General features: G+C 43.8%; 1 protein-coding gene across 6 annotated transcripts; it reads left to right on the top strand.

Annotated features, from left to right (window-relative positions):
- The first annotated feature begins 10 nt into the window (after positions 1–10).
- Gjc3 (gap junction protein gamma 3) lies at positions 11–25,184 on the top strand. 6 transcript variants are annotated; one of them, XM_076923420.1, is made up of 5 exons: positions 6,696–7,163; positions 8,187–8,262; positions 21,529–21,621; positions 21,707–22,491; positions 23,280–25,184. In XM_076923420.1, exon 4 carries the CDS (start codon positions 21,708–21,710, stop codon positions 22,482–22,484), a length of 777 nt encoding a protein of 258 aa, XP_076779535.1. In that variant the 5' UTR covers positions 6,696–7,163; positions 8,187–8,262; positions 21,529–21,621; position 21,707; the 3' UTR covers positions 22,485–22,491; positions 23,280–25,184. The 6 variants fall into 6 exon arrangements, with proteins under 6 accessions (XP_076779538.1, XP_076779535.1, XP_076779534.1 ...); XM_076923418.1 differs by lacking the exon at positions 21,529–21,621 and having other exon boundaries at positions 6,697–7,163; XM_076923422.1 differs by lacking the exons at positions 6,696–7,163; positions 21,529–21,621 and adding an exon at positions 10,229–10,392.

Here is a 25,184-nt window from a genome sequence, read left to right on the forward strand (position 1 = left end):
AAACCGGCTGGGCAGAGGTTTGGTCACCGGGTTTCATGTGCAGGAGCTGCTAACTGAGAGCAGAGAAAGCCAAGTCTAAGGATCACGTGTGTCCCTCAGATGAAAGTCCATCAGTGGGGTGGAGGTATGTATAGTAAGTGGTAGATGTCTGAAAGGTGTGTTACACTGTGACCTTCCTACCCTGGTGTCAGCAGGGAGACTTAGGTGTTGTAAGACCATGTTATAAGAAATGAGTTCTTCCTTCTAGAAAAGTTTTGAACATGTCAAAGCACAGGCCTGGTAGACTACTACATCTTGGGAAATCAAGGGGAAACCTAAGTGAACCCTCCAGCTTCCCTTGCTTTTAGTAGACTTCATTGATAGACTAAGTGAGACAGGATCTTACGTGTCCTAGGCTGGCCTTCAACTTCCTGTGTAGCTGATAATGATCCTTCTACTTCCCAGTACCTGGGATTACAGGCATGTGCCACCACGCTTGGTTTATGCTGTGCTGGGGCTGGAACCTAGGGCTTCACGAATGCTAGGCGAGTGATTTGCCAACTGAGCCACTTCCCAACCTCTTAGCTGACTGTAAAGATCACTAATTTTGGGACTCACATGGTTGAACAGCGTATTCTCCCACTAGCTTTGTTATGAGAGCTAGAAAGCCATAGACAGCGGAGGCTCCGGTTGGCAAAGACCACCCAGACTAAGAGCTTTAGGGAAGAAAGCAGTTAGCCACTTTACTCTAGATAACGGGAAGACTGTGGGACATAGAGAAGAGCCACTTCCCCCTGGAGGACAAGAAGGAGACATCCTCTGGTGGCTTCAGTTAAAGGGTCATCTACAGAAAACTAGTAGTGTATTGCCACTGTGTGAGCAGTCAAACCAGGGAGTTTATTCAGGTTTTCTCTTGGTAGCAGGTTTGTTTCATTGAGCACGAGGATTCCTCGAATCCTTTGGATGATATTAAGGTTAATATGACTGTCAGCTTGACAATGTCTAGAATCACAGAGATAGGCCTCTGTTATCTCTCTAAAGGATTTTCTAGACCAGGTCAATTGAGATGTGAAGCCCCACCCTGGATGTCAATGGTACCATCCTCTGGGGCTCTGGTCTCTGACTAGAGGAGAAGGGAGAAAGTGAGCTGAATGCCAGTCTGTCTTTCTCTGCTTCCTGACCGCCGGTGCAATGTGGCCAACTGCTTCACATTCTTGCCACCGTTCCTTCTTTACCACCATGGAGTGTGTCCTTGAACTTTGAGTCAAAATAAACCTTTCTTTCCTCAAGTTGCATTTGTCAAGTATTTTGTCATACCAATAAATAATTAATACCATGTTTAATCTATGTATAAATATATATATGTATATACATATATATATATATACATATATATATATATATATATAATCTACCTATAATATCTTCCTGTCTATTTATAGCTATTATCTCTTTCTCTATATGTATGTATATATATATGTATGAATCTATCTATTTATCTATCTATCATATATGTATGTACGAATCTATCTATCTATCTATCTATCTATCTATCTATCTATCTATCTATTTATCTATCATCTATCTCTATGTACAATCTGTCATCCTCCTCTCTCTCCTCTCTCTCTGTCTCTCTGTCTGTGTCTGTCTGTCTCTGTCTGTGTCTGTCTGCGTCTGTCTCTGTCTGTCTCTGTCTCTCTGTCTGTCTGTCTCTCTCTCTCTGTCTCTCTCTGTCTCTCTGTCTCTCTGTCTCTCTGTCTCTGTCTCTCTCTCTCTCTCTCTCTGTGTGTGTGTGTGTCTACATCCCACTGTATCAGAAGACAGTTTGCAGGAGTCAGTTCTTTCCTTCTACTATGTGTGTCCTGGATATCAAACTAAGGTTCTCAGGTTTGCAGCAAAGGCCTCTATCTGCTGAGCCATCTGACTGATTTTTTTTTTCTTTTTTCTTTTAGAGATTTGGTCTAACTTTGTAGCCCTGGTCAGACTGGAACTCTCTGTGTTGACCAGACTGGCCTCAAAACCTCTGCCTCCCTACTGTTGGGATTAAAGGAATATACTACCACACTCTGCTGAAATACATTTAATTTTTTTTATTACATATATTTGTATGGTGTATATGTGCGTATGTGTGTTTGTAAGTAGAGCCAGAGAACAACGTTCAGGCTCAGTTCTCCCCTTTAATCATGTAGTTCTCAGGTACTGAACTTTGGTCACCAGGCTTGGTAGCAAGCCCCTTTATTCCCTACGCCATTTTTCAGGTCCTCAACTCTGCGTTATTTAAAGAATCAATGTGAACATTTCTCAGATGAAGCTAATTTGACTTTCAGACTTTGGAATGTCTTTTTACTCAGAGCGTTTGATGAACTAAATACAGCACTGTGTTTACAGTGTTGAAAGAATGGGAATCTCAGAGTTATTAACCAGGATGGGGCTCACTGACTCATGCCCATAGCCCCACACTTTATAGTTTTGTGTTTGTGAGATTTTTGCTGATCCTCTTTGGAGTCTGCATCACATAAAATGTTTCTGATCCTGCACGACAGTAAAGACAAATGTCCTTTCAGTAATATGTTTCATTAAGGCTGTGTATGTGTGTGTGTGTTTGTGTGTGTGTGTCTGTGTGTGTGTCCACATGTGTGTGTGTCCACATGTGTGTGTGTGCACATGTGTGTGTGTGTGCACATGTGTGTGTGTGTGTGCAGGAGTTGATTCTCTTTTTTTCCTTCTACCAGGTGGGTCCTTAGGTATGGCAGCACAGGTACCTGTATCAGAGAGCTATCTCTCTGATCCTTCACAGGTTATTTTTAGAAGGCGTGTATGGTAAAACAGAGTACACTCCCAGAGTGAAGAGTGCACCTCCAGAATGAAGGGTCCTCAGTCAAGATGCAGTAGCTAAGGCTACCCTCGGTATGTGAAACCAAAAGTCTCACTCTGCTGCTTCCCCTTCCTTGTCCAGCCTTGAGGTGGTCTCCTCTTGGAATAGGAGGGAGACTCTTTCTTTCTATAGTTATTTCTGTGTATAAGTGTGTGGGTGTCAGAAGCCATCTAGGAGAGGTAAAAACTAACAAGTGATTTTCTGGAGATGACCCATTATTTTTGCATGGCTGCAATGGGTAAACTCTGAACTGTAGAGCCTTCAGAGATCTCAAGATTTATTCTTGCTATTGTTATGTCTTTCCTATCATTATTACATAGTCTAGTAATTCCTGTGCATTAGCACACCGTATTGGGCAGATTTTCTGCAGATCTACAAAGATCTACTATCTTGTAGAAATGCTATGTAGACAAATTGATGATTTCATAATTCCTAATAATGACTCTATAGAATTCCTAAATTTATACAAATAATTTTGAGCCCTCTATATGAAAGCTGCAATTAGAGTTCTGTAAACCTTCATGTGTCATCTAATTGCACCAGGAAAAAGAAGTGGTCTTGGAACAAATTATGATCAGGGAAAAACATTTCTTCTAGGTCGGTTGTGAAACCATTATCTGTTAACTAAAGGCCATAAATTGGAAATGAACAGTTCATTGTAGGTGCAAGGACAAAATATTGGCAGGATTTAGCTATACAAAACTTCAAAATGAGACACAAGGCAGATGATTTGCCTTTTGACAAAACCGAGTTGAATTGTAACATAATTATTGCTTTAAACTTTTAATGAACTTACAGAGTTAGAAGATAACGAGTGTTCAGTTAGGTACCAATCTAAATGGAAACACATGTAGACATATTTTTGCTGTAACTCCTTATTCAATTTATGATTTGAATTTATGTTTTAAACCTGCTATGAACCTTTGGAAAAAAGATGCTTGGAATACCATGCGATCATTTATCCTGAGAAAGTATAAAAAAACAAAAAAAAAAATCAAGAGGAAAGACTCCCCCTTTTTTCTTTCTCTTAGCAATAAAGATTCAAGCCTCTTTTTAAAGTGGTTTTTTTTTTTTTTTCATGACTTTTTTTCTGGCTCACAAGGAGTTAATAAACTCTGTCACTTGGGGACCTTCAAGAAAAGAACAAAGTGCCAGAGTAGTCCCCCCTCCCCCTTAACAGCAGGTGTTAATCACCAAAAGCCAGTGGTTTCTGGCCCTAGAATAGCCAAGAGTTAAGAAAATACTACAAAAGTTAAGCAATATTTTGCCTCTTGGGAAACTCAGTTTTGCTTCCCAAAATTTCCAATGCTTCCCAACCCCCATCTCTGCTTTCCAGAGAGAACTGGTGCCAAGCAGGCTCTGGCAGGTTGGTAATCAGCTCTCTCCTGCCACTGTTTGGGGGATTGAATTCCGGTCATCAGGTCATCAGGCTTAGCCTCTCCAACTGAACCCTCTTACTTGCCCACAGTTGGGGGATTCTTAGAGATTGTCCTTACCTACAATTCAGTTGTTATTCTGAGTTATATTAGACACAAGAATATGTAAAAGGGCTGGGTGGTGGTGGCTCACACCTTTAATCCCAGCACCCAGGAGCCAGAGGCACGCTTTGAGGTCAAGGCTGGCTTGGTCTACAAAACAAGTTCCAGGGAAGCCAGGGCTACACAGAGAAAAAAAAAACAACTAACCAACCAAACCCAAAACAAACAAGAATATGTATAAGGTATGAACACACACACACACACAAGTTTACTAAGGGAAAGGCCAAGCATGCTTCTCTCATGGGTTACTCCCTAAGGGAGCCTTCAGGAGCCTGCAACAGGGGTTGTGATTTTTTTTTTCTAGAGCCCTGTCCCTCCCTTTTTCTAGTTAGTTCAGCTAGCTCACACTTAGCCTTAAGCCTTCTTATCTGATTTAGTGTTTCCAAACATGTTCTTTTAATCCAAACATTTAAAATCTGCCCCCCACTCCCACCTCTCTCTCTTTCTCCATCACCCTCCCTCTCATGCTTTCATGTGGGTGAGTGGGTGGTGTGCACGTGCTCACATGTGTGTGTGTGAGGACAATCTTGAGTGTTGGTTCTTGGTTTCTACCTTGTTTGAAGTAGTCTGTCTTGTTAGCCAGTATATGTACCAGGCTAGCTGGCCTCTGTGGGAGCTTCTGAGGCATCTCCTGTCTGACTCCAATCTCTCTGTAAGTAACTCAGTATAACAACTGAATTGTAGGTAAGGACAACCTCTAAGAATCCCCCAACTGTGGGCAGGTGAGAGGGTTTAGTTGGAAAGGCTACCAAGCCTGATGACTGGAATTCAATCCCCTCAAAGGGTGGCAGGAGCGAACTGAACCCCACGAAGTGTCTTCTGACGAGAGTATGTTGAGGCACGTGCACACACCACACACACGCACACAGAAATAACTACAGAAAGAAAGACTCCTCTTTCTATCCCAAGGGGAGACCATCTCAAGGTAGGGCAGTGAAAGGGGAAATAGTGAAGTGAGACTTTATTACTGCATCTGGCTTTCTGTGGATTCTGGGAATGTGAAGCCAGGACCTTGCAATTGTGCAGTGAGCACCTTATCTACTAAGCCATCTCCCCCATGCCCTAACAACTACTTCGGGGGCAGCCCTCTCCACTTCCTTAGAGAAAAGGGAGAACTAAGGACTGTATAAATAAGAAACCACAGCCAATTCTTTTTCCTTGGAGAAATTTTCCTTTCACATATCCATGCCCTGTTACCAATCAGACAGACTTTGATGCTATCTGCCTTAGCTTCCCTTTACACAGAAGTCAGGATTTCTTTTGGAATCCAGGGCTGGACTGAAGACAAGTGGCTGGTGTTTCTTCTTCACCAGTAGATACCACAAGCGCCACAACACTTTTTTTTTCTTCTATTGACTTTTGATGTTGCAAGTGTTGTTTCTTCCATGTTTGTTTGCACTAGCTAGTCTGCATAGCTGTTTATTTCAGGAGGGTGTCTGGGTTACACTGTCAGCACTGAGGACTGCAGGTTCTGTCTCTCTGTCTGTCTCTGTCTCCCTTTCTCTTTCTCTCTTTGTTTTATATATATATATATATATATATATATATATATATATATATATATATATATATTATATATAGTGACCAGATGTTGATGTCTTGTGTCTGCCTCAGTGGCTGCCCACTTTATATAGAGGCAGGATCTCTCACTGAACCTGAAGCTCACAGGTTTGTCTTGACTGGTTGGCCACCAAGCCAAGCATCTTTCTGTCTTTGCCTCCCCAGCCCTGGGATTACAGATATGTGCTGTCTTGCTTGGCTTTTAAAAATTGTTTTTATTTTTAACATTAAAAAAAAAAATCCAATTTGGGCCCCATTATGTGCACAGCAAGCACTTTACTGACTGAACCGACTCCCTAGGTGACAGTTTGTGCTTTAATGCATCTTTCTGTGCCCACAAACCCATCCACTCTGTGGCTGGGCTGGAGGAATTCATCTTTTCTACCTCCCAGCCTTGGCCAAAGTGCTTCAGAGACAGAACAAATCACACTGCCTAGACTCTGGTTCTACCACCTGATGGGCCACCCAAAGCTTCCAGGGTCAGCAGGATAGCACATATCACCCTGTTCCTTGGAGGGCACACTGAGATCTTGTCTGTAAATCTAACCTCGGAAGTCTTCTGCCACACCTGGTCCATGGCACAGAGTTGGAAGTTGGTGTTGGTGAGGGTGCCTCCTCCGGAATTTAACTGTGGATCAAAGAAAGGAGACATTAAAGTTCAAGGTTAGTTACATTCTGATGCAACTCTGCTTCAATCAATGGGAACAACTGATTTGCCAAGGCCTTCCTCCCCTCATTTAGATAATGGATCCACCCAGCACAAAAGTGAAAGTCTGAGGGGAAGGCAATTTGCCGTGGGTCTCATGCACGCTTCATGTTCTTGCTGAACACCTCAAGAATGCAGGGCCTGGAGTGGTTGCTCAGTGGGTGAAGTACTTGGGAACCTGAGTTTGCACTCCCAGCACCCATATAAAAGTTGGATGTGGCTGGGCACACCTGTAATCCAGCAGTAGGGGCTGAGTGAGTGCCACCCCAGGAATGGAGATGGGTGGCTAGGGGCTGTTGGGGGCTTTCCAGGCAGCCAGGTTAGCTGGTTAGCTCCTGTGACAGACCCTGGCCTAAAAACAAAAGCCCACTTTACATAGCAAGTGATAGGCCAGCCAAGGCTACTTAGTGACACCCTGTTGACAAAACCAAAACAATAAGGTGGAGAAGTGATTGAGGAAGAAGTTCTGAAGCTGACCTCTGGCTTCTATAAATGCCTGCATGGGGTGAGTACACCTACACACACACACACACACACACACACACACACACACACACACACACACACACACACATTGCATACACAGACTCACACATGAATGTCAGGCCCTGTCCTTCATCCAGTCATTTTTCTGGAGAATTGGATTTGCACAAACCCCAATTCTTCTGTAACAGCTACAAGTGGTCGCTAGGTGGCGACAGATCCTGGGTGGGACCAGTACAACTCCCAAGGCCTGATCAAGAATATTGGTTGTATCAGTCATTCTGGATTTCTGATGGGGTTGAAACTTATAGTCTCATAGCCAATCCTTGCTATTTACTTTGAGAGAAAAGATTTGAGAGGATGGTTTTCAGCTGACATTCATTCTAAAGCCAAGAAAAAAAAAAGCCAGGTTCAGAACTAAGTCAACGAAATGATGGACTGGGTATTAGGTCTTTCTTGCACCTTACTGACATAAATTGGTATAGTTATGCTCTAACTGTATTTTGAGAAAAAAGTTTTATTTAAACAGGAAGGGTGATATGTAGGAGGAGCTAAGGTGGGAGGAGTACAGAGAGGAGGAGTAAGGAGAGGAGAAGGAGAAGGAGAGGAGGAGCTAGGTGATGAGAGAGAAAGAGAGAGGGGGGCCAGACATGGAGGCGGATATTCACATGTCTCCGCCAGTCAACGATAGTTGATACATCTAGATTGGGTATTAGGTTACACTTCTGATTGATATTGAGCATTACCAAACTTATAAAGCCTTTGGTTGACATTAAAAAAATTGTATAAAAGCAAAAAGGAAAAGGGGGCATAGGATAGGGGTTTTCTAGGGAGGGGAAATGGGGAAAGGGGATGGCATCTGAAATGTAAATAAAATATCCAATAAAAAATAATAAAAAAAGAATATTGGTTGTGGTGCAGTTCACCTCAACTGATGTTATCAGGGTGCACCTGGGCTACCTTGGGCAAAAGCCTTCTTGAGAAAGTAGGGTGGTTCAGGGCCTTACTTTTGCCAGGATTTCTGCTTCCTGATTTTACATTTCAGAAAATAACCATAGACTAGTGCAGAACCTTTCCATGTCTGGCCACTCTGATGGAACCAAAGGCCTCATACAAGCAAGGTAAGTGCCCACTACCACCGAGTTACACCTGTAACCTCTTTTCTCCTTCCTCCTCCTCCTCTTCCAATTCTTCCTCCCCCCTCAGTCTGCTCACACTCCCTTCTTCTTGCTTCTTTTTCTCCCTTTCTCTTTCTCCTCTTTGTTTTATGTAGTTCGGGCTAGTCTCCAGCTTGTACTGATCCCCCTGCCTCAGCTTCCCGAGCTGCTGGGTTACAGGCCGGCACCACCAGGCTCTCTTGGATCCTCCTTGTCAGTTTGCCTATCCAAAAACGTGTCATAAAGGTTTTTGGTCATGGGTCTCAAGGCTTCCATGCTAGACTCTACTCAGTGTGGGAAAAGGAGAGCCAGGACCCTGGATTCCTCTTGCATCTCTGATGTAGTTTTATTAGAGGAACCATCCGTCAGTATCCTTGTGGAATCCACCCTAAAGCCCACCTTTTAGCCTCCAAGGGGTTTGGTTAGAACTGAGGTGGGAGAGGAGCATCTTGTCATTCTTCCTCCACTGTCTAGCCCAGTTCTCCTCAGCTCTAGCCACTGCAGCGCACTTTATAGCCAAACTGGGAGGCAGGCTTAAAAAATACAGCTTTTTCCTCAAACATTTATAAAACTGCTGGAGCTGGGGATGTACTGTGCTTGGGCCTGGGTACCATCTCCCTGCACACCTGTACTGTATAAAATTGGGTATGGTTGTGCACGCTGGGGAAATAGAAGGAGTGTGTGTGTGTGTGTGTGTGTGTGTGTGTGTGTGTGTGTATTGCGTAAGTGCACATGTGTGTAGATGCTAATGCCTGTGCATGTGAACACATTTCCTAGAAACAGGGTTTCTTACTGAACTTCAAGCCAGGTTGGCAGCCAGAAAGCCTGAATCTCTTTCCTCCACTCACCCCCAAGACTGTTGAGGCTATAAGAATGTACAACCACACCTAGTTTTTTTTTTTTTTTTTTTTTTTTTTCATGTACTCCTGGCTGTCCTGGAATTCACCTCTGTAGATCAGGCTGGCCTTAAATTCACAGAGATCTGCTTGCCTCTGCCTGTCAAGTGCACTACTGCCTGGCCTACACCTAGTTGGGGATTCAAACACGAGTCCTCATGCTCACACAATGAACACTTTTGCCCTTTGAGCCCCCCCACCCTGACACTACATACTTATTTGGTGTGTGTATCTCTCTCTCTCTCTCTCTCTCTCTCTCTCTCTCTCTCTCTCTCTCTCTCCCTCTCCCTCTCTCTCCCTCTCTGTGTATGTCTCTCTGTGTGTATGTCTCTTTGTGTGTGTCTCTCTCTTTCTCTCTTTCTGTGTCTCTGTCTCTCTCTGTGTGGATGTATCTCTGTGTGTATGTCTCTCTGTGTGTGGATATGTTTCTGTGTGTCTGTGTGTGTCTATGTGTGTGTATGTGTCTTTCTCTGTATGGGTGTATGTATCTCTATATATGCATGTCTGCTGTCTGTCTGTCTGTCTGTCTGTCTCTCTCTCTCTCTGTGTCTCTCTGTGTGTGTATGTATCTCTGTGTACACATCTCTCTCTCTCTCTCTGTGTCTCTGTGTGTGTATGTATCTCTGTGTACCTCTCTCTCTCTCTCTCTCTCTCTCTCTCTCTCTCTCTCTCTCTCTCTCTCTCTCTGTGTTTGTGTGTGCTGGCCAGAGGTTGACACCTGTGGGGCCATCAAAGGATAGCTTGGTTCTTGGCTGGGCACAGGCCTCGAAACCGACCCTGATGGGACAATGGCAGGTGTTCGGCCACGCCCCTAGAACCCAGGCTCCTGACATGCGGCCAAGATCTCCATTGACCTGCGCCTTGCAGTCACTCATAGGGCAATGCAGCCCCTCCCAAAGAGGTGTCACCTAACACAGGTAGAGGGTGTGATTACAGGCCTCAGCCTCAAGAGATTTTCATATTAATGAGATACCTAAAGGCCAGAGGGCGTAGCTAATTAAGTGACCCTCCTTCCCTCTTCCTTCCTATTTAAGTCAGGTCCACCCTGACCTAAGGAGAGGTGCATCCAGACCATCTATCATCCTCCATGTCAATAAAGCTCTAGGAACCCTTATGTCATTGGGGCCTGCCGTTGTGGAAAGCTTCTCTGTGTTTTCTGCCATGGGGGGCATCTTTAAACAAGCAGCCTTTCAGCCAAGTGAGTATAACAAACGAGCGCTTCCTGCGGGGCACCATCAGGGCCTCCCTCTCTCTCCCTCGTTTCAGCTGCGGGCCAGTCACCCACTAGTACACTCCTCGTCTTCTCATCTCCATTCTGCCGGGCATCCCTGAATAGATGCCAGTTGGTCCTGGGCCGCCTCCTGGCCCGGGGATCCCCCACTTGAGAGACCTGCCCACCCGTGGAACTCCAGACTGAGTTCGCTCCCTGCCCGGGGGTGCTCTGGTGGCTTCTCATAGCCCAGTGCCCTCCCTGTGCTGCGTGGAAGGGGACCAGTGGAACTTTCCACAAGCGCTTCTGCTTCTCTACGGAGGACCGAATCCCTGAGGTGCTCACCCTGGGCAGAGGACACGTGGGAACTACAACTCAATGCAACAGAGAACTCATGCCCACATGTGCTCGCGTGCGGGCCATCAGTTTTTTCCCTCACAGACACCTATCCCTTTTCATCTAATTTTTAAAGTCTAGGTCTCTCACTGACCGCAGTGTTCTGTCTCATGGCTAGTCTGACTGGTGAGCGAGCCCCCAGGGATTCTCCTGTATTTTCCTCTTCAGTTTTGGGACTGTAGACTTGCACTGCCATGCTTAGCTTTTTATGTAGGTGCGGTGGGATCTGAACTCAGGCCCTCATGCTCTCATGGCAAGCACTTTACCAATGAAGTCTTCAAGGTCCTTTCCTCCTTAACTGTCTGAAGTAAGCATATATAGCAACATAGTTGGCTACGGTGTTTAATCACAGAACTTGCTTCTGTTGATCCCCCAGTCTTTCTGTCCACCCTTCGGCTCCTCCCGTGCTCTGGAGTTCCCTTTGCACCTTCTTGTCACCAAATTCTCTCACCTCCTTCTTCTCTTCCCCAAACCTCCTTTTCTACCCTTGTGGTCTCTTTTCTAGTTTCATGACCTATACCAACACTCACATCCACATAGGCATACACACATGGGATAGCATGTAAGAAAGAACACAGCATGTTTGTCTTTTACTTTGGGCTATTTTGCTTCATTTAAGACTTTCCAGATTTCTGTGTGAGGATAGGATGGGGTCTCACGGGAGTCTTTTCCAGGGCTAAGCCTGGGACAATTGTATGTATGTATGGGGCATTGTTCTGTATGTAGACATTTGTGTTTGTTCTGCCACTTGACTATAGCTGACTGACGCTCTACACTTTTCTCTCCATGTGTCAATCACTCTCCCTGAGTGAAAACTTACTCCCAGCTTGAAGAAGAAAGGGAAGCAGAGAAGATCCCTCCTGCCATTTTCCATTAATTAATCAATTTATTTATTCACTTTACATCTCAATTGCAGCTCCTCTCTCCTCCCAGTTCCCTCCCCTTCTCTTTTGAGAATGGGGAGGTCCTCCTGGGTACCAACCCACCTTGGCACATCAAATCACTGCAGGACTAGGCACACCCTTTCCCACTGAAGCCAGACAAGGCAGCCCAATTAGGGGAATGAGATCCACAGTCAGGCAACAGAGTTAGGGACAGCTCCTGCTCTACTTGTTGGGGAACCCACATGAAGTCCAAGCTGTACATCTGTTACATATGTGTGTGTGTGTGTGTGGGGGGGGCTAAGTCCAGCCCATGTTTGCTCTTTGGTTGGTGGTTCAGTCTCTGGAGCTCTTAAGGGTCCAGGTTAGTTGACTCTGTTGGTCTTCCTGTGGAGTTCCTATCACCTCTGTGTCCCTCAATACTTCTTCCACATCTTCCACAAGACTCCCTAAGCCCCATCTAATGTTTGGCTGTGGTAATTTTCGGGGGTCAGGGGGAGTTGTGCGGATTCTAGGCCAGTGGTTTTCAACCTCCCTATTTTTTGCTACTCTTTAATACAGTTTGTCATGTTGTGGTGAAATTCCAAGCATAAAATTCTTTTCATTGCTACTTCATAATTGTATTTTTGCTATTTTTATGAATTGTAATGTAACTATCTGTGTTTTTTGACGGTCTGAGATGCCCCTTTTGCACCCCTACCCCTGTGAAAAGGTCATGACCCACAGGCTTCTGTTCTAGACTGTTGCATTTCTTTCCACTCCCTACCTTTGGGTGATGCTGCTCCCTGAGTACCCAGCGACTCAGATCCTGGCATACATCACTAACATCTGGCTGTGGGAGGAGGCTGGTCTCATCTGGTGGGACGAGAAGGGACAGGGAGGACATTGTTGGTGGCATAAAGCAGTGCAGTGAGTGCTTCCTGGCACCAAGCCTAAGAAAGTTGCTATGAAAGAGAAGTTTGTCTTGATGTTTTAATATCTCGACAGCAGCTTAGAAATAAATAGGCGGAATGTCCCTCCCTCCAGCCCTCAGTGCCAACTGTATGTAGCCTCCTCGTCTGATACCCACACTGACCTGGACCATGGACATTTATAAATAGAGCTATTGAAGAATCAGGAGAAATTCATGCATCACTGAAAAACATTCTTATTGGGCATCTTAGTGGGCACCTCCCCACTGCCCCCCAGTGCAGACATTGAAACTCTCTGGCTGAACCATCTGTGTAACCCCAAATAGTGGGGTCACAGCTCTTGGTTTCCAAGTGCTAACTTACCATGAGCAGAGATGTAGATGTACTTGATCCAGTGGACTCTTCCAAAGAAGTGGCTTAGCAAATGGGGAAAACATGATTCCTGAATCTTTCTTTGTTTCCATTTTACTTCTTCCATTGACTGTTTTAATGACATCTTCAGGTAATTTTTAAAACTTCTTTGTATTTGAATTTTCTATAACCCAACGATCACTTTCTAGGCTTGGAATGAGGGTCAAATGAGGTCACATTTGTGACTGACTAGAATGGTATCTAGTAAATACATCTTACAGCCTGCTCCTCGAACTCCTTCCCTTCCTTGTAATTTCTTTCCCCTTCCCTCCTCATATTTCCTCTTCCCTTCCCTTTTCCCCCCTCCCTTCCCCTCTTCTCCTATCCTTCCTTCTTCTCCCCCTCCTTCCTCCTTCTCCTTCTGTTTTTTACCGTTTCCTGCCTCGACTATCCAAATTCTGGGATTATGTGCAAGAACACACTTGACTTAAGCTTTCTTCTCATTCATTCATTCATTCATTCACGTATGTGTGCTCGTGCACATGTGCATAGGTGCACTGGCATGAACGTGGAGCTCAGAGAGCAACATTCAGCAATCACTTCTCTCCTTCCACCATGTGCAATTTACAGTCATCAAGACTTAGGTACACCAGACTCACTAACATTATTTATCACAGAGAAACAACCCAGTCCTGTAGGAGATGGAGAAATAAATAGGGACACAGCAACAAAATCAGACTACAATCTATCCTTCTCAGTCTGTGGGCATTCAAAAAGAAGGGTGAGCGATGGAAGATATAACTGATGTCAGTGTTAGCTCATTCATACATGTGCACATAGCAGACATGATGTGTTAGCTAACACACCTGGTACTCATTCACACATGTGCTCATAACTGACATGATGTGTTAGCTAACACACCTGGTGCTCATTCACACATGTGCTCATAACTGACATGATATCAGAGTTAGCTCATTCACACACGTGCTCATAACTGACGTGATGTCAGCATCAGCTAACAGACCTGGTGCTCATTCACACATGTGCACATGTACGTGTGCACCTTTGAGAGAATGTAGCGCAATCACATTACTTCTCAGGGTATCTTCCTCAGAATGGCTGCCCTAGTGACGATGAGCATAGTTAAAGCTTATGATTAATATGTCTCAAGTGTTCATCAAAGGGTCAGACCAATTTGCAATAAAATTGACTATACATTTATTTATTTTGCGTGTATGGGATAATACAGTCTCATCAGACTTAGGAAAATGTTTGTGACTCAAAGATATTTGTGAGCCAGGCATGGTGGCTCATGCCTGTAATCCCAGTACTTGGGAGGCAGAGGCAGGAGGATCAGTTCTGTGAATGTGAAGCCAAACCAAACTACAGGAGGACAAACAAACAACAAACAAACAAAACAAAAAAGGGGGCTGGGGCGGTGGCTTCATCAGTAGAACGATTGCCTTGCAAGTGTGAGTGCTAAGGCCTTGATCTCCAGAACTCTCATAAAAAACAAAATGAACAAACAAATAAAAACAAAAAATCAAACAAACAAACGGACAAACAGACACAACAAAAGCAAGAAAACAAACAAAAACTGGCCATGGAGTCTGTACAAGTTTAAGTCAGATGGGGTCCCAGCTCCATGATGGGAAAGTGAACATGGGCTTCCACCCCTAACTACGAATCTATCAACAACAGATAATGGCAAAGGAAAAATTAGTTTCCTTTAATGGAGTCTCACTGAATATATTAACCATCTTCAGGATAGACCTCATACTCAGATGCAACTGACCAACACACAATTTCCATGTTTTTTTTTTTTTCTGTGTGTGTGTGTGTGTGTGTTTGGGGGAGAGAGAGAGAGAGAGAGAGAGAGAGAGAGAGAGAGAGAGAGAGAGAGAGAGAGAATAAAGTTGGGTGGCTCGGTAGACTAGGTTGGCCTTGGACTCAGAGATACACCTGTTGCTGTCTCCTGAGTGCTGGAATTAAAGGCATGCGCCACCACAAATGGCTAAAATAAATAAATGTCAAAAAATAACCTTGAGCGTGGTGGGTGTGTTCATAATCTCAGTACTGGGGATGCAGAGATTTCTAGATCCAGCGAGCCTACTGGGTAAATTACAGCCCTGTCTCAGAAAACATTCGACCTTCTGAGGAATGACTGCTAAAGTTGACCTCTTACTTCTACACTCAAACACACGCATGCACACATATATGCATCTATACACACATAAGCATGTACATAATACACCCCCACAATATTTGTAGTTTATATGGGTATGTTGGATAAGAATTGCCTTAGAATACTAATACCCAACCAGACATTTCAATGGCATAAAATCAGATATGTTCATTCTCTTTCCTACAAAGGAAGTTCAGGAACGAGGCTCCCTGCATGTCCAGCTTCGCCTTCTGGTTCTTAGCTGAATTTATGGAGGGGAGCCTGGCTGGAGTGGTGGAGGAAGGGACCGGAGTGGGCTGAGTGTCTCAACTCTCACTGGGGCTGGTGGAGAGCGGTTCAGCTTTCTATGCTGCCAGGGTAGGGGTGGGCATGGAGTACATTCTCATGATGCTTTAAGAGTTACTCTATTCTTCCAACCAAGAGACTATTGTGAAGTCACCATGAAATCTGGGATTAGGACTACCCGAGGGCTTGAAGCAAATCTCTCTCTCTCTCTCTCTCTCTCTCTCACACACACACACACACACACACACACACATGCACAATACATGCACACATGCATGCTATATCCTGATTATAGTTTTCCTTCTCTCTATCTCCCAGATCCTCCTCTCCTTCCCTGCCCTCCTCTTCCCTCTCCTGTCCTCCCCTCCCCTCTCCTCCCTTTCCTTCTGGGTCTACTTCCTTTCTGTCTCTCTTTTTTTTCTAATAAAAAGAATGGGGTTCTAAGATATATCAACCGAACATGATAAAATAAAAACATAATGAGATAGAGCAAAGCCATCACATTGACGCTGGACAAGGCAACCCAACAGAAGGAAAGAGCCCTAAGGCAGGGAGGCACAAGGATCAGAGACCCACCTGTTCACACTCTGAGGAATATTCCTTCCAATACATAGGCACACTCTTATGTGAATAAACTTATTCCTGGGGGATACTTTGTTTTGAATGAGTGAATTTACTAAGCACATAGTTTGTTATACTTTTAGTTCTGAATGAGTGAGTTTATTAAGCACAAGTCAAGATAAAGGAATAAATAAAAAGTGACAGGTTAACGGAGATGAACATCACCATATTGGGGCTTATGAACATCCAGCAGGAAATGACTAGAGAGAGACAGTCAGATGGAGTTTCCCCACAGAGAAATTCCTGGGCAGAGCCGGTGTTCCCTCCAGTGAACCTTTTAAGTAAACAAATAATAAGCAACTTGTAAGTAAACGAATAACAGGCAACTTGGTAAAGCTGGGAGTGGGAGACGTGGTCCTCCCCAGGGAAGAGTGCTCCAAATGGTTGTTTGATGCCAAATAGTCAACCCTGAAAACATACATACAAATAGCTTTATATGGTCTCAACAGTTACATTTAACAATATATATGTACACACAAGCATGCAATAACAATTGCATTAAAAAACGGGCCATGAGTTTGAAGGAGATCACGGAGAGGTACATGCGACATTTGGGAGGGAGGAAAAAGAAGGGCAAAATGCAATTAAAATACCATTTCCAAAGGAAAAATTAAAAGAGGAACAGTAGATAATAAATAATAGACAGAGGCGGCCTCATCGAATTGGGGGCTCCCGAGATCCTGAGAAGCCGGAGCAGTCAGCTGGAGTTCTCCACTGAGCTTTCTGTCCGATGAGCGCCCATGGCTGCACTCTCAGCCCCTCTTCTCCTCCAGGTAGTTTTGTATTATGGGACACACAACGCAGGACACACAGCGGCAGCTTCTGCTCTGCTTTCTCACAGCTCGTTTTCCTTCTAGCTGTTTTCAAGGATACAATGTTTTTATTCTTTGGAGGTTTGCTGTTCCTTTTCCTCTGTGTCAGAGTCTGGGAGGCAACTAACCCATCACTAGACAAGGGATCCTTAGAGGATCCTCTGAGACAAACATACTTGGGTCTGAAAATGGGAGAGGACAGCCCTACTTCCAGAGCCAGCTTCTCAGTGAGCTCAATCATCCCAAGACAATTAACCAATAGAATGTACAGAATAAACCTTCATTTCCTTTCAAATGTTCTCAAAGCCTCCATTCACTTAGAGAATACATCCCGTGACCTGGACGCCAGAGTCACTCTCCAGAGATCGTGCCTGGAGGGCAGGGTCCTTTGGTCCTTCAATTGGAATTCTTTTGCAGCGAGCCTGCCAGGAATGAAAAGGAGAAGGCGAAAGGGTGGGTGGCTGCAGGAGGCAGGGCCATCGCAAGGTCCCAGACCCCGCAGGCTCCAGTGTGAGGATTCCTTTTGGCTTCTTTCTTCTGTGGTTGATGCTTCTGCTTGGAGCTGCCGGGCAAGTGCAGGTAAATTCATGGGCAGAGGGGAGTGGCTCTGGCTGAGATTATCCTGAACTTTGAAGGGGTGTCTGTGGGTGGACACATTCATGATTACGTAGAGATAGCTTTGACTTTGATGTAAGATCTACAAGTCAGGGATATGGTCCAGGATCCTGTGTCTCTGCTGCTGCTCATTTTACCTTTTCATGGCCAGGCTTTGAAGAGAAACATCTAGAATGCTTTCCGGGCCAGGCAGAGGAAGGTGGGAGCAATGTGTTTAGATCTGCACTGCCAAGTTCCTCCTTCTTCATGGGTTCTTTTCTCTGCCTCTCCTTAACTTTCTGCGATGGATTCAGTCACTGATAAAATCCTGACATGCTTCCCCCCCCCCTCAAAAGTATGTGAGATGCTTTGAAAAATTCTCATTAAAATTATGATGGTATTTCAAATAATCTGTTTAGGTGCTTGAAAATCTGCTCAACTCTGGGATTTCCTTTCTTAATTTTGAATGTGTTTGTTGCTACATTTATACTTTATCTACCTACCTACCTATCATCTATCTATCTACCTATCATCTACCTACTTACCTATCATCTATCTATCTATCTATCTATCTATCTATCTATCTATCTATCATCTATCTATTTATCTGTCTATCACCTATCTAGCTCTCTAATTATCTCTTTATTATCAATCATCTATCTATGTATCATCTATTTATCTATCACCTATTATCTATCAATCTACCAATCATCTATCTATCTATCTATCTATCATCTATTATCTATCATCTATCTTTCTATCATCTGTCTATTTATCATCTATTTATCTATCACCTATCTATTATCTATCTATCTATCTATCTATCTATCTATCTATCTATCTATCATCTATCTATCTATCATCTATCTTCTATCATTTATCTATTTATTCATTCATCTGTTTATCGAGGCACAGTCTCATATAGGCCTGCCCAGCCCTAAACTCATTGTCTGAAAATGACCCTGAACTTCTGATCCTCCTGCCCCCACCTCCCTAGTGCTAGAATTACAGGTGTGTATCACCACACCTGGTTTATGCCGTGCTGTGGATCAAACCCAGGGACTTGAGCATGTGAGGCAAGCATTCTACCAACTGAGCTACAGTCTCTGTCTATTTGTGTTTTGAAAATAAACTTACAGAGCAATGCATTACATTACAGCATTTTCATGCATACTTTCATTTGTTTTTTCTCTCCCCATCCTCTCTCATGCCCTTTCTTCTAGGTTAGTTCCTTTCTTCTCTCTTCAGCCTCCATTCTTCTCGTGCATCACAGCTATTCTGTCCACCTCTCTTTCCTTATCTCTTAAAACCTCTCTCCCCTGTGCTGTCTGGTTTCTAAATATAGTCCCATTTCTACTTTAATGATCACACATATGTACATACATGTAAAAATTAAAATCTGGGACCTGGCTTTGAAGGACAACATACAGTATATGTCTTTTTGGGTCCTGGTTACTTTGTTTAGTATGATAATTTCCTGTTCCATCCATTTTCTGGTTGTTTCAGTGAGCTAGTGGTTGGATTAAAGGCATGCGCCACCACCGCCCGGCGCTTTCTTTCTTTTCTTTCTTTCTTTCTTTCTTTCTTTCTTTCTTTCTTTCTTTCTTTCCTTCTTTCTTTCATCTTTCCTTCTTAGTTATGGGCTGAATCTAGGACCTCTTGCATGCTGGGCAGGTACCCATCTGCAGCTTCTCACTGGGGAATTTTAGTTAAGTTCTGTACTACCGAGCCTGAGCCACATCCCCAACTCATCACCAGGACCCAGCCACTGACCTTGGGGAAGACACCAACAGTTAGATCACAGCACACGATCATTTGGGAGTGAGGAAAGGAGATGTGTAAAGTTTTCAGATAAAAAGCCATGGTTGGGAGCCACTGCTAGGCATGGAAGAAGGTACCTATTAGGGTAGAGATAAAGATAGCATGCTTGGTATTATGGCCAGACAACTGGGAAATTTCTGAAATTTGTCCTTGAAAGTGGTTACTCCTCATCATGAGGGAGATAAACACTCAAAGAGCAGAGATTAGAAATTTGAATTTCTACCCTCATCTTAGTTTGTCCCCGAACCCTATGGCATTTAATTATGCCAAATTTTTGTTCCTAAGCTGGTAAGGTATAAAGAACATTGGAGTAGAGTAAGCACTGAAATTCAAATTGCTTTCTAAGTCACCAATTTATACATGTTGTGATAGTTTTAGTTTTATCTTTTAAAGATTTATTTTATTTTATGAGTGTGAGTCCAAACTCGCATGCATGTGGGTATGTGCACCTCAGGCATGCCACCACGGAGGCCAGAAGAGGTCATTGGATCTGCTAGAACTGGATTTACAGATGGTTGAGACTCACCATTGTGGGTGCTGGGAATTGACCCAGGTCCTCTACAAGAGCAACAAGTACTCTTAACCATTGAGCCATCTTTCCAGTCCCCTGTGGTGATGACTTTAATTGTTAATTTGACACAAACTAGAGTCACTTGGTAAGGGAGTCTCAATGAGGGATTGTCTAGATCAGGTTGGCCTGTGAGCATGTCTCTGTGTGTGGGAGGCAGTTTGTCCTCGTTGCTTTAATTGATTTGGGAAGACTTGGCTTGAAAGTGGGTGGCACCATTCTCTGGGTTTCTGGACTGTACAAGTATAGAGAAGACAAGCCGATCACTAAGCACACTTTCCTTCTGTTTTAGTGAGGATTTCCTTTGTTGTGAAGAGACATCATGACCAAGACAACTCTTATAAGGGACATTTAATTTAGGTTGGATTACAGTTTCAGAGGTTCAGTCCATTGTCATCATGGCAGGAGGCATAGCATCATCCAGGCAGACATGATACTGGAAAAAAGACTGAGAGTTCTGGCATCTTGATCAGAAGGCAGCCAGAAGCTGACTGTTCTACGCTGGGTAGAGCTTCAAAGCCCACTCCCACAGGGACATACTTCCTCCAACAAGGCCACACCTCCTAACAGTACCACTCCTTAGGGGCCAAGAATATTCAAACCACCACATTTTCCTTTCTCTCTGCTCTTGAGTGTGGATGTAATGTGACCAAATGTTTTAAGTTCCTGTCACCTTCACTTTCCTGCTATGATGGACTATATCCTGGAATTGTAAGCTGGAATAAATCTTTTCTTCCTTAAGTTTTTTTTTTTCAGCATCAGAAATTAAACTAGAACACCTACGTAAATTCGTATTATTCACTTACATTTCTTTAACTGGTAAATAAGGAGAGTCAGAGACTTGGTATTAATTATGGTTTGGCTGAGTGTCCTCACAGGTGTCTATACATAAAGACTTGACCTTTAGGGTAGTGTTATTAGAATGTGTTGTGGACCCAAAAGAGCTTTCACATGGGGCTAGAGAGATGGTGTTGTGGTTGAGTGCTTGCTGCTCTTCTAGAGGACCTGAGTTTGGTTCCCACTGTCCATGTCCGGTGATTCACAACCACTTGTAACTCCAACACACACACACACACACACACACACACACACACACACACACACAGAGCATACACAGAGAAAGACACACCCACATATGCATTAAAATAAACGTAAGAGGTGGAGCCTTATGGGAGGTCTTTAGTTCTCTCTCTCTTCCTCTCCTTCCCTCCCTCCCTCCTTCCCTTCTTCCCTCCTTCTCTCCCTCTTTTTCTCTGTAAGTAATATAGACTGAAGTTCAATGTCATGTGTCATTCTCTGGGAGTCATCCGCCTTGTGTTTGAGACAGGATTTTATGTTGGTTGGAGGCTCTCCAATTGGCTAGGATCTTCCTGTCCCTGCCTCCTCTGAAGTGGGGTTTCAACCGTGCACCACCAGACAGCATTTTTACACGGTTTTGAGGATTAAACAGGCTTTATGCTTGCGTGGCACTTTGCTGATTGAGCCAACCCTTCATTTACAAAAATGTGCTCTTGAAAGAGCTTGTGGGATCTGTCCATCTTCCTGTCTCCTTGGGTTGTGGCTTTTTGCTCCAATCTTCTCATTGCTATCCAAGACATGGTATGTTCATTCAATGAGTGACCTTCACCAAATCTGTGCTGTGCCATTTTGAGTTCAAACCTACACAATTGTGCGCTAACTAAACCTTTTGTGTCCTCAGCTCAGTTATTACATCGTAGGCAAGTAAAGATGGCTAAACGGTGTTTGACCAACTTTGGAGAGGAGCAAAAAGGCTTGCTTTGCAGATCCGTGGGTTAGTAGTGAACTCGACAGACTGAAGCCTCCTGTAAAAGGGAGTGAGACATCTGCACTGATAACTGTTCTCTGCTTGGTGGCAGGATGTGCAGCAGGTTCCTGAGACAGCTATTGGCTCAGGAGAGCCAGCACTCCACCCCCGTGGGGCGCTTCCTTCTTCCCGTGCTCATGGGATTCCGTCTCCTGATCCTGGTTTCCAGTGGTCCTGGGGTTTTCGGCGATGATGAGAACGAATTCATATGTCATTTAGGGCAGCCAGGCTGCAAGACCATTTGCTATGATGTCTTCCGCCCTCTTTCTCCGTTGCGCTTCTGGGCCTTCCAAGTCATCCTGATGGCCATTCCCAGTGCCATTTATGTGGCTTTCACTCTGTATCATGTAATTGGTTACTGGGAGGTACCAGGAAAGGAGAACAAGGAGCAAGAGGCACGGATTTGCACAGGGGACCATAGCAAGGATATCTCAGGGGCTAAAAGCCTCAAGCTTCTCTGGGCCTATGTGGCACACCTTGGGGTGCGGCTGATCCTTGAGGGAGCAGCTCTAGGAGTTCAGTACCATCTGTATGGCTTCAAGATGCCCAGCACTTTTACATGTCGTGAGGATCCTTGCATTGGCAGCACAACCTGTTTCCAGTCTCACCCTTCTGAGAAGACCATCTTTCTCAATACCATGTTTGGGATCAGCGGGGCCTGTCTCGTATTTATTTTCTTGGAGCTTGTGCTTTTGGGTTTAGGGAGGTTTTGGAGGATGTACAAGCACAAACTTCCCTTCTTAAAGAACTTGCCAACCTCAGAGAGCTCTGTAAGACGCAAGGACACAACCGACGACTTGTCAGTGGTGGAGACAAAAGAGCCATTTTAAGGAGCAGGTGAGTACCTTAGTGACAGTCATCTGTCCCTGCTTCTGATGTCTCTGTGTTGGCAGTCCCCACCCAGGGTAGGCCCCTCATCCTTTGGGGTGTACAGCTCCCCATGTTACAAAGTGTAGACAACCAGTTTCCAAGCAGATACATTCTAAAAATAATTTACTTTTTACTTTAAATTGTGTGTGTGTGTGTGTGTGTGTGTGTGTGTGTGTGTGTGAGAGAGAGAGAGAGAGAGAGAGAGAGAGAGAGAGAGAGAGAGAGAGAGAGAGAATTCAGGTGCTTGTGGAGGCCAGAGCGGGCAGTAGATCTCTTGGAGCTGGAATTACAGGTAGCTGTCCAATGTGGGAACTGGGAAGCAAACTTTGGTTTCTTTGCAAGAGTAGTATATACTCTTAACCACTCGGACGTCTCTCCAGATCCCAGATGTATTTTTTTTTAAAGGGATGAAATGTTTACTTTGGTTCACAGTTTGAGGGTACAGTCTCTCATGGTGGAGAAGGCATTCATATATGTATATGAAACAGGCAGCCCTGGCTGGCCTGGAACTTGCTATGTAGATCAGGCTGGCTTTGAACTCACGGAGAACCACCTGCCACTGGCTCCCAGGTTCTAAGATTAAAAGCACAAGCCTCCATGCATGGCTGAGGCAGATGTATTTTGATTACTATCCCCCAAACCATTTTCCTACACCTAACCCTATCAGTTGCATGACTCCTTGTAGTAAACCATGTGTACTGCCTGCCCTTTCATTTGGTGAAGTCTTCAGCTTATGCTTGATTTCTACTTTGCAGAGTTGTAAAGTTGTCTGGCTTGTCTGCAGAAAACTCTGGGACTTGATCTTCTTCAGTAAATCCAACGAGGTGGCCGGGGAGATGGTGCAGTGGGTAAAGGTGTTTGCCATCAAGCCTCGTGGTCTGAGACTGATCTCCAGAACCCACATGGAGAAGGGAAAAAACAAACTCCCACAAATTGTCCACATACATGCCACAGAGAGTGCACACATGCACACACACACACACACACACACACACACACTCACACACACACACACACCAAAACCAAACCTCCTGCATCAATTAGCTGTCACTTCTAACTTATCTCTCCTGTCTCTCTACTAAACATAAGCAAACACCAGCCTACTTTCTGTTCTAATGGGTTATCTATCCCACTCTGGAATTTTATAGAAATGGAATCATACAATATGTTTATTAATCACTTGTGTATCTTTGTAAAAAATACCAATTTTTTGCCAATTAAAATTAGATTATTTATTTCTTTGAGTTGTAAAAACTCTTTATATGTTATTATTGTTAGATACTTATCGAGTGACTCATTTCAAAACATTCTCTTCTATTCCATGGATCATCTTCATTTTTTTCTTGAGTAGCATTTCTTTAAAATTATTTATTCTTTGATAATTTCCTACATGTATACAGTGTATTTTGATCATGTCTATCTCCACATCCCTGTATAATTGCTCTTGGATCTCCTGTCATGTCCCTATCTTAACTTCTTGTTCTCTTCTTTTCTTTATAACCCACTGAGAACAAAAGTTAGTATTACTCAAATGTGCATTGGCGTGAAGCCATCAACCAGAACGTGGTCAACCTACTTGATGCCTTACCTCTGAAGAAGATGGAGTCTTCCTCCCCCAGCATTGATCAACTGCCACCAGTTCCTCAGCTGTGGGTAGTCCCTCACTCATTCATGCTGTAATGCTGAGTGTCTTGAGCTTGTGCAGGCAACCACTGCTTCTGTGAGTTTATGAGTGCAACTCCCTACTGTGTTCAGAAGACGTTGTTTCATAGCAGATCTCCCAGAGCACTGGCCCTTTAAAATTTTCTTTCCCATTTCCCTATCTTCTCTGATGTTCCCTTGAGCTTTAGGGGAAAGGGTGTGATAGAAATGTCTCATTTGGGTCTGAATATTCTATAGACACCTGTTTCTGCATTCACAAATTGTAAGTCTGTATATCGGCCACTGTCCACTGTAAAAAGAAATTTCTGTGGTCAGTGTTGAAAACTGACTTAATCTATGAGTATGGAGAAGCATTTAGAAAACAATTCGATAATATGTCAATTTATTAAACTAATAGTAACTTTTCTTTAGGGCCTTTGAACTCCACGGATGGGTTCTTGGCCAGATTTGTAGTACCAGGCACGGATTTCCTCCTGTGGAGTGGATCCTGAATCTAATCAGAAAGCAGCTGGTTATTCCTGTAGCATCTACATCACTGTTGCACCCATTGGTGTGTCTTGTGAGGCTGGTTGTTGGAAGTCACTGGATTCATGCATGAAAAAGAGTTTTGATGACTAGGAAGGCCAGCCTGCAGGGAGTTGGCAATATTTTTTTGATGTACAAAAACTTTACATTTTGATAAAATCTAATTACTTATTTTTCTTTTGGTGTTTGCGAATTTGGTGCTACATTTAAGTGACCATTGTTTGACACAAAACTATGAATTTACACTTGTGTTTCCATCTAAGAATTTTATACTTTTAACTTGTGTTTGTGTCTCTGATCTCTTATGGAGTAGGAAGAAAAAGACAAAGATGATATTATCTTTCTCATTGGAAGCAGTGTAAATGAGTAAAATATTTGAAGTGTAAGAAGGAAAAAATCCTGTTAATCTAGAGTCTCATGATTGGCAGAAATAACTCTCAAAAGTAAAGGCAAAAGAAAGGCATCTGTCTTCA

The sequence above is a fragment of the Arvicanthis niloticus genome, chromosome 24 (assembly GCF_011762505.2).
Source record: "Arvicanthis niloticus isolate mArvNil1 chromosome 24, mArvNil1.pat.X, whole genome shotgun sequence".
NCBI lineage: Eukaryota > Metazoa > Chordata > Mammalia > Rodentia > Muridae > Arvicanthis > Arvicanthis niloticus.

What these genes read in the sequence shown, in the direction of transcription:
- Gjc3 (XM_076923418.1), top strand. An exon ending in AAAGGCCTCATACAAGCAAG is followed by an intron (nt 8,263 to 21,706) that starts GTAAGTGCCCAC and finishes GCTTGGTGGCAG; the next exon opens with GATGTGCAGCAGGTTCCTGA.